Raw genomic sequence first — 21,933 nt, 5'->3', positions numbered from 1 at the left:
GTTATATTTAGCAGAATCTGCACCTATTCCAGCTGTATTTTCTTGGATTTGGGTTTCCCGCCAAAACGGTCTGTCTTAATTTATTGCACTCACAGGCCCACCTCTGGGCACACCCACTCAGCTGTGATTGGTCACATGCCCAAAGTGCTTCCTAACTACGAATGAACCCCGTTTACTAATATAGTGGGTATAGGAGTTGATAATAAATGAATAAAGTATTTGGAAAGCTAATTGAAAAGTGTTTAGGAGCTACTGGCAGCTCATGATCTACTGGTTGGAGACCCCTGAGTCAGAGTGGATGAACTCAGAGTGGTAACGCTGGAGAAGCCGGACGTGTGGCGCTGCCTCCAACCTCGCCTGCCCGAAGAGGAGCACTCATTGTCAGACACACTTGGCTGGCTTACAGCAACACCCATATAAGGAAGTCCACCCCTCTGTGACATCACAAAGGGAGAATTTTACCACGCTTTTTGAAACAAAGCGTTTTGAGCCATCCCAAACTCCTTTCAGGGCTCACTTCCAAATGCGCAAAACTCATTATCTGAAACTTTGGCATCGTTTAACACGAGAATACCACATTCTAACTACATTTGTAGGACAGAAAAATGGAAAAAGCATAATTGTCCCCATTAATACACTGCTGGAGTCCAATTGTGTTGGTAACGTGCCTGTTAGCATGCTCTCAACTGAAAAACCTGAAGCGAAAGTCTTTGTCCCCCAGTTCCGCCAGCCGTCTCTGACGTCATCAGCAGTTGATTCAGTAGTTTTATGCTCACTAACACAGTTTTTGTATTTTTCTGTTTTAGATTGACCCTTTGGAACAGATTAAACATGAAAAATAAGGTTTCACTGTAATTGCTCTGGTGTTTAACAAATGATGACGGGTTGGACACCTGAAGATTACAGCTAATTATTACGTCTTACTTTAAAATGTCATTGTTGCATCATCCTTTTCAGTGGTATGTTTGAGCCAAACAGTCCTTTACCACAAGTTATTCGTCACTGCAGTTACAGTGAAAAACAGTTTGACCCTCATTTACCATAAACTTTGGAAGGAATGACACAGTCAGCAGTGAACATGATGAAAGGTCAACTTAGGCTCCAGCCAACTAAATATGCTTGTTTTCCTATATATCTTCCATAAATATTCTGTTTTTGTTCACCTAGGAAGAAATATGTGTTGTTAAAATATTTAATTCATATAATCATAATTAATATAATTAAAATGTATTAAAAGTGAATGTGTTTTCAGTCTGCCAGAAGCCCACCTTCTTAAAAACATGTTTCCGACTACACTAGTACATTTTCCTCATTAGAAATTGAACATGTGATTATTCTGCTTTGAAGAACGGGAGTTGTGAATGAGAAATATAAAAAGCTAACGGGAAATTGCGCTGCGTCGGGAAAGTGGATGTGTGTGTGGCAAGGCTTTATAGATGGAGGTCAGACTGTGGATAGGAGAGGCTAGTTGGAATATTTTGCAGCCCATCAAAGTGATGCATGGCTTTGAAGTGGAAAATCCAGTTGTCTTGAAAAGTCAGTGGTTGTGTGCTGGTGCAAATGACTGACACACACACCAAATGCTTGCACACACATCACACACGCACACTTGTGCCGCCGAACTGCAGAAGATTTTGTCATAAAAAAAGTTATGTTTTATGACCTCTCTGTTGTGTACTCAGAGGAGGAGCAGCACAGCCATTGTCAAAGCCATACAGCGCCCCCTACTGCCAAAGATCACTGGGTGGAGACACCTTTTACCTATTACAGTTGAAATCTCAATCTCAATGTTTCTAATAAAGCTCGTTAAATGCACTTCCAATGTATCATCATTAATATGAATGGCCTTAATCTATATATATTTTGCAGTAGATTTCTGAATGTTTGTTGCTTCATCATGTCATCATCGTACAGCCATTTTGCTCATTCTGTCAATTTAAATGACTAGTGATTTTTTGTGGACTTATTGGACACTTTTGGAGACTAACATGAGAACACGCATCGCTCAACGAGTAGTGGGTGCTTCCATGAACCCCTAACCCATCGAATGGGTGGCACTGTCCTGTGACCTTAAAAAAAAAAAGCTTAAAGCTCTAAGCATATTTACTTTGCTTTTGAGTTTGTTTGTTTTTTTACTCACTTTGTGACTGCACTCGAATTGTGCGTGTTGTGAGGTAATTCAAACCTGTAATAAGAGCCTTTTTTCCTGGTCATTGTGACTAGTGTACTACACCTAGTGACTAGTGTTGAATACTATGTCACTGTCTTTGAATGTGTCTTTTGAATGACTTATATTTGTATTATAGTTCATTTTGGCATTGTTATGCTTGAAATTGAAAATGCATGAAAATCCGAGCTATTTCATTATAACATTGGAAGTGCATTTAACGTGCTTTGCTTCAAACACAAAAGACCATGATTTATTAACTGTGATAGAGTGAAGCTGTGAAATTCGTGGCAAGGGACGACTGTACTGTGTTTTCTCAACTGGGGTCTTGTCGTGGGGAGGAACAGGACCAGAATAGTTTGTATGCGTGTATAAAAATGTTTAAACTTTGTTCCATTTCCCTCTTACCACATTGTAGCCTCGCTGACCTCACATCCTGTTCTAACTTTTGGCACTTTAGTGTTTTCACACAGCAATGCAAAAGCAAGCCTTTATAGCAACCTCGAGTATTGTCACATTCTCAGTTACTGGAAACACTGGGATTGAGTGAACTTACTGTAATAGCACACCTGTTTCACACAAACATCTAAAAAGTTCAACAACAGAGTGAAAAACAAGTTAATGACGACCATTTTACCAACCGCAGGTCCTTTTGCTCTCTCGGCAGCACTGGCCAATGGCCAAACCACAACGTCTTGACACACGGCATGTTGCGGTTGTTGTCTCTTGCCCATATTGCTCACTTTCCATTTGTTCTGGCATTGGAGGGGGATCGCCGGCTCTTCCTGAGGGCACCCACCTGTAGCAAAATCAACATTTGAGCAGAGGGACTGTTCTTAAAATTGCAACTGTGATGAGTCAGCTATTACCGATGCTGCCAGTGTTAAGTTTGACATCCACCCACCTTTTAGCTGTTGCATCATTTAGCAAATTTGGAAACACTTGCATAGGTAGAGCTCACCAAAAGTTTGGGTAGAATACTGCTTGTCAGCAAAACAAAGGCAGATAAGATTGTACTATATGCATGAAGTCATATGTGTTTAAAATTGATTTTATTGATTTTATTATTGATTGTATTATTTTAACTCTCAGCCAGGCGCCCAGGCTACCTAAGGCAGGGGAAACCATCCACGGTCACAATTTCTTCACTGGCTTTGGAGGAAAAGGGGCCAACCAATGCATACAGGCTGCAAGACTGGGGGCTAAAACCGCAATGGTTGCCAAGGTATGTAGAGTACTGTGCAAAAGTCTTAGGTCAGTACTGGATTTGTGGCTGCGCTCATGTAAAAAAACAGTTGACATATTATGACAAAAATACATAAAGTGGTGGTGCCCTAAATTCTGTCACTATGGCATTGGTGTAACAGTCCCGACACCCAGAATCATAATGGTACCACCCATGTGTCTGTCATCTTCCATGAACAAGGAAGTAGCCAGCTAAGAAACAAACAAAAAAATTACTTTTTATTCACCTTTAGTAGCAGTTCAGCCTTGGAAGAGATCTGTGCTTGACAAAGTAACTTTATACCTATATAACTTTATACCTATATATGACTATATATGTACTATGACTACAACCCAATACTGCACCTGTATATACCGCAACTATGCTGTCCATGTATTTGACTTGATCCACATTCCCATCGTTATAAAACTATCAGGCACCTTCATGGTACAATTTTTATACTGCAACAACAACTTTTTAGCAACTACCAAAACTTCATTTTGCCGCATAAACTCTCCATGTCTCATTTTCTCTTGATCAATACCATACTGCATGCATACACCACCCACTCTTGCACGCCTTCAAACAAGCCTATTCCCATACGACGCAACCTCAAGTCTCCGATCAGTAAGCGCAGTGTGCCCTTTCAACCCAAGCACTAAAGCACCGGAGCCCCACCTCTGTCAGAACAAAGAGGCCCGATCGATAACAACCCAGTGCAGGAGGATCTCTCCGGGCATGGGGAGAACCCAAAAATAGACATCCTGGCTTGTCAAAAACATCCAAGACAGAAGGCCATTCTTCAAAGAGAACGAGGCCAAGCAGCCAATACCAGCCCAACCCACCATCACAGACAGCTACAAGTATCCGTATTTTGGCATGTTTTTTGGAAAGCGTGGGTTCGAAGTAGGTGCCTCAGGCCAAGGTGGGGACCCCTTCCACAACCCAAAGTAGCAACAGATGTGGACAGAAGAAAAGAAATGAAGCGAGGTGGGCATGAAGAGGCGTAAAGGCGGGGTAATCGTGTCTTCAAGGCTTGGCGCAGCTGGTCGTGTGTTTGCACGTGTGTGCTTTTGTTGACTTTTGTGTATTCGTTTTTGCTCATTTTCGGCGGCGGCACCATGCCAGTAAGCTGGCAGGGCACACGAAAATCCAACCCAACTGAGGTTTAAGTGTACACTTTTCAAACGTTGCCGCTAACCAAGTCTGACCCTGCTTGACATCCTCCTTGTTGTAATCGTTTTGTCTTCTATCTATTCTAGGTTGGTAAAGACTTCTTTGGAGACAATTATATTCAGAATTTCAAGGACAATGGCGTACACACAGGTAACACACAGGGTTTTCTTTCCGTCAAATGCCAAATTTGGTTTTCCAAGAGAAGGCATACTTTTGAGTTTAGGTTTAGATTATTTTTCTTTTTACACTGAAGTGCACTCACTTGGTACATTAAATATTTCAATATTTTCTCCATGTGTTGATTTAAAATGAAAATTTGCTTTGAACATTGCTTATGTTTATTGATAAGCAGTCATAATGTACTTAATAATGAACTGATCATCTTACTTCCTTTAGATCCCCAGCTCATTATTTGTGTTCGGTCCATTTTTTTTGGTAGTAAAAAAGAGAGACAGAATTTCAGCAAAATGTTTGATTTGATACCCAACCAACTAACCAACCAATAATTCTTACAGACATGTAACACAAGGTCCTTAAAGTCTTGTCCCAAGCAAGAAGCTTGATGAGGAAGACACCACTGTTGGCTCTACGCTTCAAAATTGGAAGAAATACAAAATAACTGGAAATCGCCCTTGCTCTGGAGTTCCATGCAAGGTCTCAGCTCGCGGGTCAATGAAAAAGTGAGGGTTCAGCCCAGAATTACACAATGGGAGCCTGTTAATGATCTTAAGAGAGCAAGGACCACAGTAAGGAAAACATTAGGCAAAGGCAACAAAGGAGTGGCTCAAGAAGAAGCACATTAAGATCCTGGAGTGGCTGAGCAAGTCTCCAGATCTTAAAGGGTACTTATTGTGCTCATTTTTTGGCCTTTTGTATTGCTTTGTGGACTCCTATAGCACAACTACACATGATAACCAGCACAGAAAGCTTTCTAGTTCTTCCAGAATCTGCACCTATTCAGCTGTATTTCTTTGGATTTTGTGGTTCCTGCGAAATGGTCTGTTTTCCACCCATGGCCCGCCTCCAGGCATGCTCACTCTGCTGTGGTTGGTCTAGAAGGACTTAGAAAGACTTCTGGTTTGTGCCACAAGCTACTGTGACATCATAAAGGAGCAATTTAACCACACGTTCTGAAACCGAACATTTTGAGCCATCCCAAACTTCTTTCAGGGCTCAATTCCAAAAGTGCAAACCTCATTATCTGAAACTTTGGCATTTTTTAACATGAGAATATGACATTCTAACTACATTTATAGGTTAGAAAGGTGGAAAAAGAATAATAGGTCCCCTTTAACATCACAGAAAATCTCTAGCAGGAGCACAGACATTGAGTTGCCAGGAAACAGCCTGGAAACTTTCACTCATCGGTGAGCATCTGTAAAGAGGAGTGGACCAAAATCCCTCCTGAGGTTTGTACAACGCCAGCGATCAACTCAAAGAAACATCTCACCTTAACGTGTGCCCACAGAATTTTGCCCAGCAAGGAATGAGACAGATACTCATTTCAATTATTTCATCGACTTTTCAGTACTTTGCTTCATGGGCAATACCCTCATCTGTGGGTTCTTGCTGGTAGAGGATCAGATACTTATTTTACTCAATCAAATGCATATTGATTTGTAACCATTATTTTTTTTATATATATATTTGGTTGATATTCTGTCTCGTTCTGTTAAAAAACACCCGTAAACAAGTTGTAAACAAAGGTCTTTATAAGAGGGTCAATTTACAAAATCCATGTAATTGTGTATGAGTGTCTTAACATTCTTAATCCACTAATGTGTTTTTGGTACCTGGACCTAAAGATGCATTCACCTTGACTGGGATTCGAACCCTCTCCCCCTGTGGCAAGCACTGGCTTCGTAACCCACTGTGCGAAAAAAAAGAACTTCAACACTATACATAACTGTCAGGTTTCTAGAATTACTATTGTTAATAACGCAAAACACACACTTAACCATTTACGTATCTTTGATTAGTTTGACATGGCAACATACAGAAGCTGAAATCTGATTGGACAAAACATTCTGAACCTACACATACACTACTGGTAGCAGTGCAACCAAGAGACACACTATGAAATGAAGATAATAGACTATTGATAATAAATTAATACAATTTCATGGCACAAATATTAGAATTAAGTTGTAAATGTTGGTCACTGCCAGCAGAAGGCTTTGCTGGCCCTGATTGCACACGACTGAAATCCACCTCCACTTTTTGATTAGTATGCTGAGTTTTTGTAACTATCGAAAGCTTCAAAAACAAAGGAGAAAAAAAAACATCTTTTCTTTCTTTGCTTTCTCAGACTTTGTTGAACAGACCACTGATGCAGCCACAGGAGTTGCCTCCATTATTGTGAACAATGCAGGTACAAGCATTTGAATCCAGTCTACGTCCCCGCAATTGGGAACCGAGAAGCACTTTCACATTGAGATTGAACTATGCATGTGTTTTGAAGTAAACTCAATTTGGAGACTCTCATCATCTTCACAATCATTGTGGTTGTTCACAAACAGGTGAGAATGCCATTGTGATTGTGGCTGGTACCAACATGTTGCTGAGCATGAAGGAGCTGCAGGAGGCTCGTCCAGCCATCAGCTGTGCAAAAGTACTTGTTTGCCAACTTGAGATCTCTCCGCAAACATCTTTGCAAGCTTTGCGCATTGCTAAGGAGAACAAAGGTCAGTGGATGCATAGCTGCTTTAACACAGATGAACACAGAAGAAAAAAAATGCTGCATTATGGCCATACCATTACCACACATATGAACAGGGGACATTCCTTTAAGCACGTGTACCAAGGCTGACCAAGGAAAAAGGCTGATCTTCTGCAGAAGCTAGCTCTAAGTAAGAATGTCACTGTGGCGAGGGAGCTTTAGCTGGTGTGGTACATTACCTCGACATGTACACTCGCATACGTCAGTCTCACCAGGCTTCTTGTTGGCATCATTAAAATAAGGCCAACATTTCCTGCTTCCTCTGTGTCGTGGTGACCAGGTTACAGAATTCGTCATCTTTAATAACGTCCTATTATTAGAAGCCCTTGGCGTCATTAAGACGTCTGGGGAGCCTCTCTCATGAGGCTATGCTACTGGTAATCAATAGTTGCACGCTGCCAGAACGAAAGCGTTGCAGCCATAACTGTGTTGCAGATGGAACACCCAGATGGCCTCGCTGAATGCCACCCTCCCCCTCCTTTACCATACCACAAGATTAGACCGACCATGTGGCAGGGGAGAGACGAGGAGAGCGAAGGAGCTTGGCAAAGATGCCACCTCAACGTTGCGACACCACGGCATTGTGTAACTGGAATTCTCGGGAGGGAATGGGTGTTAATGGGTTTGGCGGAGATGGTGGTGGGATGAGCACTGCTCAAATTACATGATTCGCCATCAAGCCAGGATACTGTAGATTCCAGTTTTGATAGACCTACAGATAAGACTTTATTTTAGTTATAATGTGGATAATCAATATAGGATTAATAAGATTTCTCACCAGCAGAAGCAATTAGAGCCACATAAACCTCTTGTGCATATAATGATGACTCATTGTGTGTGTGTGTGTGTGTGTGTTTGTCTGTATACTGTATATATGTGTGTGTGTCTGATAGTCATTTCCTATTCCCCTCCGGCTTCGTTTTCCATTCTCTATTTTTCTTAAAGAGCAACAATTCTTTGTTTTAAGCTAAAAGCCTTTCTCTGCATTATTTGCCACATATCCAGACACGTCAAGACACACACGTGCACACCTTCCTACCAGACATGACTCAATTTTGTGGACTTCCATAATTGCAACATCTGTGCCAGCAGGTGTTACATGCTGAAGTGTGTTTCTGTGGTTTCACTGACACCTGAGACTGACACGCCGCCTTACGCAACAACGCGTATGCAGATTGTATTAGGTGTGTATTAGGAAGTTTCACAAAAGTCCCACTTGTCTGCATTTGGATTGGCTTCCATCTACAAGAGTCTCTTAGTTGCTTATTGCATGTATACTTCATGAGCACCAAGCCAGCCCATTTATTTGCAATCAGCACTGGAAATATCACGCTTGACGCAAACACTGTGATCACAGCACAGATGGCAGATACAGGAACAGATAGCGGAAAATACAATTTTTACATCCTCCTTGTTTCCTTCCATGACTTCAAGCCAACAACAGAACTATTCACAATGGTCAACATAACAACGTGAATGCAACTATTACTTGGCGTAGTGACATTTTCACAGAAAGTGGAGTTCACATGATACGTATGTGATTGAGTCATTGCAATAACATTTCAGCTGTGATTAACAAAATGTCCAAGCTCCACTGCCCCACTTTTGCAATTTGAAGCTATCATACAGGGATGTCACATTCTAAAAAATATTTAACGAAAATTATTTAAAACATTTTTTAAAAAGCAGTAGTAGTAGACAAAAATGTGTAATCTAACAAAAACATCACTGTAATTTTATGGGAATTATGTAATATTATTAGAAAAAATATGGAATTTTTGTAGTATGAAGTCAGAATATTTTTTAAAAGATATTATTTTAAAATGCAAATTTTGGGAGGAACAAACAGCAGAAATAGAAAAAAACTGCTGTATTTGTACGAGAATAAAGTCAAAATATTATCAAAATTAAGTTATGAGAAGACCATTTATGAAGTACTATATCTAGGGAAAGACAGTAATAATGGGAAAAAAGGCTGAAGTAATAATCCGCTTTTTCACCAATATCACAAAGCTGAGATGGTTTTTTTTTCTTGAAATATATAAAACTTCTTAGCATATCTGCATGGATTGGTTTACAAAATATAAATATGACCCTTGCATCCTTTCAGTATGTGTCTGTTGATGGAAAACATGTGGATAATATGTACCTTGCAATTAACAACAGGAATGTGCGCAATATGTGGTGCTTATTTCTTCTCTCTGGTTATTGTGTTTCCATTTAGTCACCTACCATATAATTAAGGCTACAATAGACACGTTTCAAACCATCAAAATAGTTCAGGTCAACGTATCACATTACAGTTTGCAATGTCAAACCCTGATCTGGCTTGACTCCCCGCCACAAGGTGTGTAGGTGGGATGGTGATATCTGCATCAGCTACATACGTACTAAATAGTCTGCCATCATATAGCAGAGTGACATTGTGTTACCCGTCATTGAAATCAGCCAAGAGAAAATATGACACGGTACAGTGCGATGTGTTGACATGAAAACGCTTCAGTTCCTCTCTATCAGAATCCATTATCTCATGTGGAGCATCTATCTTCACATTCCTTAAGAGATCTGTTGTGAGTAACACTGGCTCATACTGGAATTATAAAGAAAGACAGTTCCTGGAAGTCCATGTGTAGAGATGCGTACTGTTTACTGGAAAACATTAATATCCGTCTTAATATATTATCTATTGTGATTATGTTGTCTGAAAAATGGTAATGGTAATGATTTAATTTTATTTGAACATGCATCAGGTTACAATGGAATACGTCACATAAACCAATTCACAGTTCCACATGTCCAAAAGGAGTAGGAAGAAACAAAGCTTATTTAATCCTACCCACCCATCTGTTATTTTTACAATCTGTTACTGTTAATTTAGTTTACTTGCTGCCTTCTGGTATGATTTTTTTTACAAATACAGAAGTATAAGATAATGTAACCATATAGTGACATAATGATGATTTTTTATGACCATAACAATAATGATCATAGAAGTAACCTTGTTTGGTCTAGAGACAGTGCCACTGAGGAAAAGACAGGAAGCATAACTGGAGGTTGCAGAGATGAGGATGCTGAGGTTCACATTGAGCGTGACCAGGATGGATAGGATCAGGAACAAGTACATCAGAGGGATATTACATGTTAGAGGCCTTAGAGATAAAGTCAGAGAGGCCAGATTGAGACGGTTCGGACATGTCCAGAGGAAAGATAGTGAATTTTTTGGCAGGAGGATGCTGTGTTTAGAATTTTGCTCTGCAGACACTGGGGGGCGGAGTCACAAATCAAGAGAAGACATTGATCTCAGCTGACTGATGACATATGACTCAGATTAGGGTATTCGATTCGTAGCAGTATCGAACTGTTCGGTAGAAATATGGTTGTACCTCTGATATACAAAATGTACTGTATTGTATCTTTAGCATCTGTCAGTGTTAGCAGACTCACATCACCTGTATCGCAAGTCACTAAAGTCTGGAAATCCAACTGAAAATCGAGGGAAAGCTCCTGATACAAGAAGAGATGTGGTCTTGGCTCATGAACTAACAATGCAAGTGTGTGTTGAAATGGCAGACATTATTTCCACTTTTACCCAACATCTACCTCAAAGCGCCAGGTGGCCAAAGCCCAGCACAAACCCACGCAGCTGCTCTCTTATGTGCCCACGCAAACACACGCACACACACACTCACACACACATACACAAACTGGGTACACACTTTTACAGAACTGACTTTGATATCTCCCTTCTTGAATATACATATCATTAATACACATGCACACACACTTGCATAAGGCTTTATTTTGTATACAGCGGTATCAGAATTAATCGCTTCGTCAAGCTGGGCTTATCCTCACACGTACACACAAATCATGGTATTAGATGCATTAATGCTCGGTGCTCATGAATTTGCATCAAACAGTAATGTGCAGCATCTACAGAGGATTACTCCTGAAAAACTCCTGTGTGCTTGCGCTCTTAAACATACACACACATAAAAAAGGTCACAACACATCTCATCACCCACACATTGACACACATTTAAGGGTTAAATACCTTGTTTTGAATCTACACACACACACACACAGTGCCCTGGTAATGCAAGGGTTACCGCAACAGGATATACATAAGGCTGTTTCTACTAGCCGTTTTTCCTGTATTTTTCCCAAGCAAATGCTAATTTAATCATTTAAAAGGTGCCTTTTTATAGAAGCTTATCCACTTGAGCTTTAGCCAGCAAGCATCCCCAGCAGTAGCTTATGATTCTTTGTTCCACTGACATTTTAATTCGGTAGGTAGTTTTAGACTTTGATAGTAGAACTCGGAAAAGGAAGAACATATTTTTTAAGCTCAACCTCAAGCAAACCACTTGCATGCAGCTACTTCTATGCCACAAAGGGTACGCTCGGTCTCACAAGTGTGGGTGAAGGATGAAAAATTCATACAAATGCTCATGTGGCTAATTGTGCAAAAACATTAGAGGGCTCAAGAGACACGGATCAGGTCCAGCAGGGTCGCCTCAGCACCAATCACTCAATGAAGAAAGCTCCTTTCCCGTTCCCTCTATTCATTTGGCGAGGCATTCGTGCTGGAGTTGTGCAAGAGTGCCCCAACCTCTATCACATTAATTCAATTACATGCCTTTTATTACCCATACTGAGTATTTTAGTATTTCATCTCAATCATGTAGGTTATCATTAAGAATTTGCGAGTAGTGATCCCACTACAGTGAATCTATGACTTGGCTATGTTGTATGTACGTGTGCATATGAAATCAGTGTAATGTAATGCAATGTAATGTAAAAAACCTAAATCCTAGAAACAGACTCACCACAAACTGCGGTGACCAGACAAGGGATCAATCCAAACTAACAAACTAAATACACACAAAATAATCAGACAGCAAAACATACCAAAGGCCTATACTGCAAAGCAGGGTTTCAAGTCTGAGTATTTTGTACGGCAAAGCTGGTGAGGCTACGTCACCAACTTATGCAGGTTATGATCAGGTCATATCAGAGCTACGTACAACACTAATAAGAGTTCAGAGCCTATAGAAGCTGACCAATCAGTAGTCTCGAAAAAAAATATCACCGTTCATTGACAATCCTATGCACTCAAAAAATGAAACATTGAATTTAATACATTTATTTTGTGAACAGGTTAGACATAAGTGTGTTACAATAATTAAAAACAAAAATAATATGTTTTTCCTTAGAATCTCATTCAGACAACATAACTGAATTATGTTGCGTTGCGTTATGTGTGCGTTGACACATTAAATTAATTTATTTGCCCTTGTTTACTTTTTTGACTGTGCTGGAAGGCGGATAATAAGAGCAAGGATTTGCCGGAATCAGACAAAATTAGAGAATTACACAATTAGAAAACTACATAAATCTGAGACAAACACAACTCAGCAAACCCCCCCCAAAAATATAAGCAATTCCCCGACAATTACCCATGGATTCGACATAGACAGCATCCTTGCAGATCCAGTTCATGGAATAATTATTGTTCACAACAAGTGTTATTAAGTTAGTCTTTTAGAATAAGTGTCACAATCCACAAAAGGACAATGAAAATGCAAACCACCCAAACACGCCTTGAGTTCATCTTTTGATGTGTGATGCGTTCTGACATTTGGTATGACTTTGTGCATGATGGTGGTTGAAACTTTGTTTTTTGTTTTGAGACTGAAATGCCATATTATTTAAAAAAAAAAAAAAAAGAGGATCACATTTCAAATTATGCAAACTCGGAATTGCTCCAAGTCCACTATAGCACGATGGCTCCATAAGTAAGAAAGCCCACCCTTCTTGAAGTTATCCATAGTTGTAATGACTGTAGATATAGAATATTGAAAGATAATATTGTCAGTAACACTGTCTGTTTTTTTTTGTTGCAGTTAAGACAATATTCAACCCAGCGCCAGCTATCCCTGACTTGGATCCTGAGTTCTACAGAGTCTCTGATGTGTTTTGCTGCAATGAGTCTGAGGTGATGAATCACACAAACACACAAAGTCATATTGTCAGCTGGCAGTTTAATGTACGCAAAATAATAAGAGAACACTGACAATTATAGTCAGATGAAAAAAATCTCCTGAAGCAATGAGAGCACACACCTTCTAACAGTGATTTATTTTTTTTAAATCTTCTGGATCATGACCCTTGTCGGCACATCAGTAGCCCCACGGTCTTCTTTAGACATACTTCACCTGCATCCCTTCTAGTTTGAAGATGGCAATAGATAGAGTACCTACCCTTTTACAGTCATAGCACCTCACATCTTGGATGTCAGGTGATGACAGATGAGCAAAAGTGGGCGTGGCTAGCTGGGAATCGTAACAACAGCAACAGGGCAGATGTGATTTTTGGTTGAGTCAGCCACCCCTGCTATTTGATGTGTTGTACAGCGGAAAAAACGGCGAAAAGCCAGGTGTGTGAACCTGAACAGAAACAATGGCAAAAAAAGGGACTGATTAGATTATTTAGAGTCTTTGTATTTTATGTTTATGTTTTATGTGTAATCATTACAAATTTGAGAGGAGGGACCACATTACAATCATTCTATGACTTGGCTACATTGCGTGCATTCATGTTTGTGTGCATGCAGTTGAACCACCTATTCCAATCATACCACAGGACGCAAAGTATACTGAACCTAAGCACCGATTAAATCCCTCACTCGAGCCGAACATTTACTGTAAGTAAATGTACTGTAAGTATGGAGGCTTAAAGGGGTGTGGTCACGTACACGCACCCAATTAATCAATAACTTGACTACTACTAATTTCATTTCTTCTCATAATACATTAGTCCGAGCAGAGCAGTTCATTGGCCAATGGCTGCTGTGCCACCAGATGGAATTAATGGGCTCTCGAGCCAATGAACTGCACTGCTTGGAATAATACATTGTGGGAAGAAGTGAAAATAGTTGCTGGGTTTTTTTTACTTGTATTGGTACTTTTCTTGTAATTATTGTAGCTACCTTTTGAGTGTTAAGTCGCCATGTGATGATTTTAGTTTCAGTTGTTTCCTTTGACTTGCTTTTTTTGTGTTCATTTTCGGATTTTTAGTGTCTGTGAATGCAAGAATGAACGGAGAGATGTGTGTGCAAGTTGGAGACATATGCATGATGTAGAACACTGCTGTTGGTGTGTTTAAAGTTTAAAAACATTGTCAGACTCTGTGTAGATTCGCCTCTGTCCACCTTCATAACAGAGAGGTGTGGCTTGTCATGGTGTCCATCCATCCATTTTCTGTACCACTTATCCTCACAGACATGCTGGAGCCTATCCCAGCTGTCTTCGAGCGAGAGGCGGGGTACACCCTGGATTGGTTGCCAGCCAATCACAGGACACATATAGACAAACAACCATTCACACTCACATTCATACCTATGGACTATTTGGAGTCACCAATTCTTGCCATGGTGTGCAGGCATTAATTATGCAAAAGAAATGCACATAAGTAATTAAATGAAGTAATTGAATTAGTTACTGCCATAATCCCAATTTCTGTATAAAATATTTAACATGTATTGTATATTCTAGTGTAAAAACACACACGTCATAATTCTGCCTTAACTGGAACAACGGTGTGTGTGTGTGTAAGTGTGTTTGCGCTTTTACTTAAACCCCAACTTGGTATTTTTCTAGTAACAAGAGGGATTCGGGGAGGTAACAATGATGACTAACAAAACTGTTTTGTTTTTGTTTTTTTTTTGCACCTGACAGTACCAGCGTGGCTGCGGGCTCTTTAAGCATTACACTGTGATACACTGTGGTTTATTTTTGAACGGTCCAAGGTCATTGCTCACTTCGACAGATCGCATTCTCAGACCGCCATTTGACACTGGAGCATCGGTGTCAGTCGTGCTTGAGCCCTTGCGAGTTCCATGAGGTTATCTGGGGCACACACAGTCCAGGTGTGTGTATGTGTCTGTATATGCATGTGTGGTCTCACTGTACACGGCTGAGGGTTGACGCGGGAAGGTGGGGCATGGCAGGGATTAAGCGAGACAAAGTGCAGGCACTCTTTGATCGTCAGCCAGCCCGCAATGTTGAAGTGCTTTACAGAGGGGTGACGTTATCTTTCACATCCATCTGTGGACCCCACATGCCAAAGGTTTCCATCATGACCCCAAATAATACACAAGAAAGAGATCACAGCATCATAGTTAAAATGCTTCATCATTTACCTTAATAGCAACCAAAACCTATAATCTAGTTGGGACAATACTTGGTCTTAATATTTAATACTTGATAATTATAACACATATTAGACCTTCTTTTCTCAAAACTTTGAACACAATCAAACAGAATAAACGCCAGCAAAAACATAACCTCCGTGCTGCTCCGTGCGAAAATGAAGGCTCTTTCTCCTTAGATGTATGTATTTGGTACATCTGGAGAGATCCAGCTTGTTGTTAAAAATATTTTCATGCTACCATCATTGTATCTGGTTGAATAATGAATAATACAACTATAATTTGTGATTAATATATTGCAAATATAATGACGTTACAGTTTTTCAAATAAAAATGATTTCAGTATATTTAAAGCTCCTTTATTAATAATATGTGTCAGACGTAATGGCCGCTCGTACTACTATATATTTGAGTCATCAGTCTCTTCCAGTCATCATGATTTTCCCTCCGCAGTCTAGGATCCAACCCACGTCGTCTATTTGTTAGACGACATAATGCGACTAAATGCATTTAGCAAGCTTGTCAGCATGAGCGTGTTCACCTTATTTTACCTTATCAATTATTTTTCAATGTGGACTTCAGCATTTTTACCACCCTAAATATTATTCAGTGTATTAAAACATTTACTTACAATAATTTTTTTAATTAACATTTAAATTTATAATTGAAATATTCACAGCATTGACACTTTTTTAATATTAATTCCTGCATCCTTGCATTTAAAATAAAAGCAAGAGTGTATTAACCATGGGGGCGGGGGTGATTAGTTTCTGTATATTATATATTACACTTTTATTTATTGATAGCTTGCACTAGAATTTGTGAAAATGAAATATTTTCACAATTGCCAGTTATGTAATATGATTTAAAAATGCTATTTACGTCTTTAAATACATAAATGTGGAATTCCAAGTACATTTGCTACACATCTGCATTAAGCCCCACCTGAAAATAACATTGTGTCTCTACATTTGAAAAGAGCAAGCTTATTATGAGAGAGATATTGTGCTTCTGGAGTTTCATTTCAATTCCTCAAACATCTGCTTTGTCACCATTTAGTCAGTTTGCACCCAGATGAAGCAGAGCAGTCAGACGGCGTTCCCACTGAACGTCTTAGCGCCACGGAGAGCGCTGACAAATCCAGCAGAGCTGAAAAGAGAAGAGAAGTCTATCTGACGGCACCCAGTGTGTAATTAGAAGTTGGCTCATACTGGAATTACTCACACTAAACAGTGCTTGTAAAAAAAAAAAAAAGACAACAAATTACATTGAAATTGTCATGTTTTGGTATACTCTATTAATCTTACAGTTCTTAATTTATCCCTTCATTATTTTATTACTGACCTCTTATTTAGAAAAGCTGTGAGGATGGCCAATACATTGAATAAAATCATGTCCTTGTGCTACCATCTAGGCTGAGTTGCTGACAGGCTCATCTGTAAATACTGTGGAGGAGGCATGTCGGGCTGGTCGGGAGCTGCTGAGTCGAGGATGCGGCACAGTTATTATCACCTTGGGAGCCCAAGGATGCGTGGTGCTCGACGCGCAGGATGTGTCCTCTAAGCATGTTCCAACAACGGCAGTCGCAGCGGTGGACACCACAGTAAGAATGACACACAATTAGAGCAACACATTGTGTGACTGGCTCTCATCATCTGCCTCTAGAATTCCATATCACTGTTACTGTATCGTCGGTGCTGATGTGTCATTTTCTCACCCTACCAAAACACTGTACTGACCTTTTCACCCGCTGGAGGCGAGTAGGAAGTTATTTACATTGCAAGATTATTCATAGGATATTCCACTAAATTTTAAATACATGCAGGAAGTGAGGATCTATGGAGGTTTACAGTTTAGAATTGATCAAAATTAAGATTGTTTTTCCTTGGCAGAGAATGTCATGTCAGTACCAGTGTGACGAAACCTTTGTCTGGTACTGTATTTATATTTAAATAATTTATGATTCACCCAGTTAATATTTATCTTGTTTAGGAATTTACCATTGTGACCACCTTTAGATCGTTTATTAAGTAAAATAAAAGTTCCTTATGAGCATTTTATTAAAACCTTCGATTTGAAGGGGGTAATTTCCTTGCTTCTAATCGTTGAAAGAGGCAAGTCATGCTTGACTCATTTTACATGGACCTCTGTGGCTTGTTTGCATCAGCGACGTCTCGCTTTGTGTTTCCTGCCGCTGTTGTTTTGGGTTCTGCCACCTTGAATGTGTCATTGATGCAATGGAGAGGCTTGTTAATTATTTGAGTCATTCCCTTAAAGCTGTGGTATCCAACGTTTTTACACCGAGGGCCACATACTGAAAAACGAAAGGATGCAAGGGTCACTTTGATATTTTGTAGTTATGCAGTATATATTTCAACAAAAAAACTGCATCTCTGCTTGGTGATACATAATTAAATATATATATATGAAAAAGCATATTAATTATTCTGAACTTCAGGTCTGCTCTTTTTTCACATTTTTGCTGTTTTTTTTTATTTTATTTTTCAAGTATTTCAACATTTTCTTCTCATATTATTAGCAATTTATCACTATTTTTATAATAATAATTTCCTAAATATTACAATATTTTCCTTAATATTTCCCCTGTTACTAATTATTGCTTCCTACAATATTACAAGTTTATTCTTGTAAAATTCTTCTCATTAAAATATCATTTTTTTCTTCTTAAGTTTGGGTTTTGTGCCCTTCAAATTACTGCAGTTTTTTTCTGTTTTATTTTTCTAATTGGAAAAAAAAAGGTTGAAATTGTTCAACCTTTTTTTTATTCTCACAATAACTTTTCACCAACCGAATTTTCCAAAATTTGCATGATTATTTTGTTTTGATTTAAAAAGAAATGATGTTTTTTTTTCCTTTAATACTTCCACTCAATGCTACAAAAGTTTGTACTCAATTGCAACTTTTCTCATTTAAATAGGTCTTTTTCTCTTGATATTTTGGATTTGTTTCCACTAGAATTCCAGCTGCTCCATTTTTGCTGTTGTGTCTTTTAATTTTTAACAGTTTGAATTTTTTTTCTTTAATATTTCAACTTTATGTTACTAAAATTCCTCATAATACTACAACTTTTAAAAATTACATTTTTTCTCAATATGTTAACTTTATTCTTGTAAAATGCAATTTTTTTTTCTGTTGTGGTATTTTAGAATGTGACGTGGGCCAATAAAAAAAAAAATAACAAAAGCCTCAGGCCACAATTGACCCCCAGGCTACACTTTGGACACCCCACCTTACCGATACCTTTTTTAACTAAGCGATAAGTCATCAAGGAAAAAGTGAGCAAGTGTAGGCGAGTCTGCGCTTGAATAAAACGGCTTTATCTTCTTGTTTTGTCCAAATCATTGTGACATTTCAGGAACAAAGGGCTCGTTTTCTTGGGAGCTCTATGACCTCTGTTGTGCTCCCACATGGTGAAGTAGACACACATTACTGCCCTTATTATTCACCCCCGCCTCCCACCGTCCCTCATCACCGCCACCATCGTCATCCTGTTCTCTGACTCACCTCTCGGGCCTGCATCAGTCAGCAGAAAGCAGCGTAACCTCGCTGTGGTTAGGCCTGCTGCGTAACCCCCAACCCCCCATCTCCACAACACACACCACCGCTTCTGTTCTTTGAAAGGCCCATAACTTGGAGGGGGTGTTTAACTATTTTGGACACAATAATCCCTCTTCCAGTAAATGCCTTTTACTGGAGTAGGGGGGGGGGGGTTGTTATCGGTGTTGTTTGTATTTCTTGAGAGTCTGCTCTGGAAATACTGTGTTTTTGATTACGATCAACCCTTTGGTTGTGGCTGCTCTGCCTTGGTTAAGCAGTGGTGACAAGTTTGAAATGGTTCAAAAGACGCTATCACTCGTTTAGCGGCATGCTCCATTTGAAAAAAAAACTGCGGTTGTGATATTACGCTACGGTGCCTCAGTCTCTACACAGTAAGTCTCATGCGGTCTCTTCGAAATGTATTTTCCAAGCTATTGCATACTGTGATGTGTAAGGATAGTCGATTTTCTATTGGTTCTATTCTATGGCATTTGAATGCTCTGCATGCATGGCTGATTGAGGAATTCACTTCTTTTGGTTTCTCTTCTTTAGTTAGAGGAGCGCAACTTCCTACCAACACGCTCTGTCCTGGCCATCATTGGTTTGTTTTTTTATATATAAATTGATGAAAATGTCTTGGTTTTTATCGTAATTTTATTAGGTTATTGAATTCTATGCTATTGTGTAATCTCTGAGAGGCTGTCATGTGGGCGGCTTTTTGAATTTGTGTAGCAAAAAGCCAAAGAAAACACACAACAATTGCACCGAGTTAAATCTCTGACGCTTCCTGTAAAATCGGGGACGATTAAATCAAATTTCTTCGTTGTTTGACAGTGATGACTTTCATTGATCGCCCTTGAGCACGCTGTGTCGGACCAAAAATTCTAACAAAAAAGCATCTGAAAATCCTTTCAACTTGAATGCTACACAGACCAGTGTTGAAATTACAGCAAATGGTACACATAAGTTAAAATTATAAGACGATAGTCATAAGTGTGGCAAGGGCCTGTTGGTTTAAATGTGCAGTAATGTACAGTAAAAAAAATAAAAAAATGTACAGTAATCCGTCGTTTATCACGCTTAATTGGTTCCAGACCCAATGGTGAAAAGTGAATTTCCACAAAGTAGAATTCCTTCTTTAAAAATTGAATATTTTCATAGTTATGGCATGGAAAACTTGTTTATAATCTTCTAAATACATTTTTAACATGATTAGCTCCATCTAGACATGTAATAACACCATTATAGTAATGTTTACATTTGTATTACCTAATATAGTAGCCATAATCTGAGAAAATAAAATTTAATCTTCTAGGGAAGCTGAATAGATGGCGGACAGGAAGTGACATCAGGGGTTCAGAGTTGAGTTTAGCTTGCTGTAGGCTATGGCCACACAACCGTAACCGGTATTATTATGATGTTATTATTATACCTTCTGTGAGATAATTTAAACCTGCATATATTTACAATTACTAGGACCCAGTGACCAATGTAGAATACTACATTGAATACTACAAGGCAGTGGTCATAATGACTTATACTTCATTTAGACATTTTTATGTTTGAAAATGCTTCATTTGGGCAAAAAGTTTGAACCGTGATGTAGTGAGGGACGACTGTATGACCCTAAACCTGTTTTCTATGGGTACTGTTTTATATCAGGGTATTGATTCAGCGTCATCATGAGTTAAATAAAAAGCAAAACCACATACTTTTTCACTTTGTTGTAAATTGAACACAAGCAGTATCTGTTTTGTGTAGACCGTTAGATGAAGTTATAGCACACACAGGCATATATTACTTTCCCAGGACTTGGGTGGCCGTGATTTCCTCTCTTCTGTTCCGGGAGGTCTACCCCGAAAGGTAGACCTCCCCATCCAAACCAGACATTACAGCTGCTACACAGTCGGTCTAGACAATCACATTAGTCACCGTTGTATCTCATGACCGGAGAGTTCATGGAGCAATTGAAAGATTCCTTCCTCGAAAAAAAATAAATGTTGATGTGCATTGCTTTCCTATACAGAGCGCAGTCTGGGTGAGGATGACACAAAAGTGTCCCATCACCTTGTTTTAATGAATTACATGGGTACAACTACGTCCCTTGCTACTATGTCTCACATTGTGGATCAGTGTGGAAGACAAAAGCGTGAAAGATTAAGCCTGCAGATGGATCAAAGATGCAAGAAGGCTAATTGGTCCAATTAAGGGTCTTTTTGATCTGCAAAGCTTCCTCCCTTGTTGCTTCCATGGAGTCAGTCGTCCCCGGCTGTTTGGAAGCTTCCGGACATAGAAGCCACTGTGAGTCAGCATTGCCCCTGAGTTGGTCTCTGCTCTCCCCAGGGTGTCTTTCATTGACAAAGGCTGTAGCTTCAGGAGTTGGCACCATCTGTCATAGCAAAAGGGAGTTAAGATCACAGGGGGGCCTCCTGGGGGAGTGAGGAATACAGTCACTGGTTCTTCAACCTCTGTGAAAAAATATTTTCCAGTGGAGATTTTCACGGAAGGTTTCTTCTCTACACTTAACTAAAAATTGCAATTTAATTCCCTCAATCAGGCTGCGCTGTGAAGCGAGTGGATAGCACGCAGGCCACACTGGTAGGGGACCTGGGTTCGATTCCCATGGAAGGTTTCTTCTCTACACTTAACTAAAAATTGCAATTTAATTCCCTCAATCAGGCTGCACGGTGAGCGAGTGGTTAGCACACAGGCCACACAGGTAGGGGACCTGGGTTCGATTCCCATGGAAGGTTTCTTCTCTACATTTAACAAAAAATTGCAATTTCATTCCCCCAATCAGGCTGCATGGTGAGCAAGTGGTTAGCACACAGGCCACACAGCTACGAGACCTGGGTTCGATTTCCCCATCGAATCGT

General features: G+C 39.6%; 2 protein-coding genes across 11 annotated transcripts in view; one reads left to right on the top strand and one right to left on the bottom strand.

Annotated features, from left to right (window-relative positions):
- Window positions 1-21,933, bottom strand: part of babam2 (BRISC and BRCA1 A complex member 2) — a 98,431-nt gene that overhangs the window by 64,679 nt on the left and 11,819 nt on the right. The window contains exons 1-2 of one of the 3 annotated variants that reach the window (XR_009132327.1): window positions 3,758-3,942; window positions 2,809-2,966 (exon numbers count right to left, since the gene is read on the bottom strand). Coding sequence is in view for 1 of the 3 variants with exons in the window: in XM_058089944.1 (XP_057945927.1) it covers window positions 2,809-2,876 (68 nt within the window). In the remaining 2 variants the exon portion in view is untranslated. Of the gene's footprint in view, window positions 1-924; window positions 1,018-2,808; window positions 2,967-3,757; window positions 3,943-21,933 lie in introns of those variants that run through there. The other 2 variants (XR_009132329.1, XM_058089944.1) reach the window with 2 other exon arrangements.
- The window catches only part of rbks (ribokinase), a 29,242-nt gene that overhangs the window by 2,872 nt on the left and 4,437 nt on the right, over window positions 1-21,933 (top strand). For 3 of the 8 annotated variants that reach the window (XM_058089948.1, XM_058089949.1, XM_058089950.1), the window contains 6 exons: window positions 3,260-3,392; window positions 4,655-4,718; window positions 6,877-6,939; window positions 7,088-7,252; window positions 13,194-13,285; window positions 16,914-17,102. In XM_058089948.1, coding sequence (XP_057945931.1) covers window positions 3,260-3,392; window positions 4,655-4,718; window positions 6,877-6,939; window positions 7,088-7,252; window positions 13,194-13,285; window positions 16,914-17,102 — 706 coding nt within the window. Of the gene's footprint in view, window positions 1-3,259; window positions 3,393-4,085; window positions 4,383-4,403; window positions 4,559-4,654; window positions 6,940-7,087; window positions 7,253-13,193; window positions 13,286-16,913; window positions 17,103-21,933 lie in introns of those variants that run through there. The other 5 variants (XM_058089955.1, XM_058089954.1, XM_058089951.1 and 2 more) reach the window with 5 other exon arrangements.

The sequence above is a fragment of the Doryrhamphus excisus genome, chromosome 13 (genome assembly GCF_030265055.1).
Source record: "Doryrhamphus excisus isolate RoL2022-K1 chromosome 13, RoL_Dexc_1.0, whole genome shotgun sequence".
Lineage (NCBI taxonomy): Eukaryota > Metazoa > Chordata > Actinopteri > Syngnathiformes > Syngnathidae > Doryrhamphus > Doryrhamphus excisus.
The sequence above is the reverse complement of the archived record's forward strand: the minus strand, read 5'-3'. Positions and strand labels throughout refer to the sequence as shown.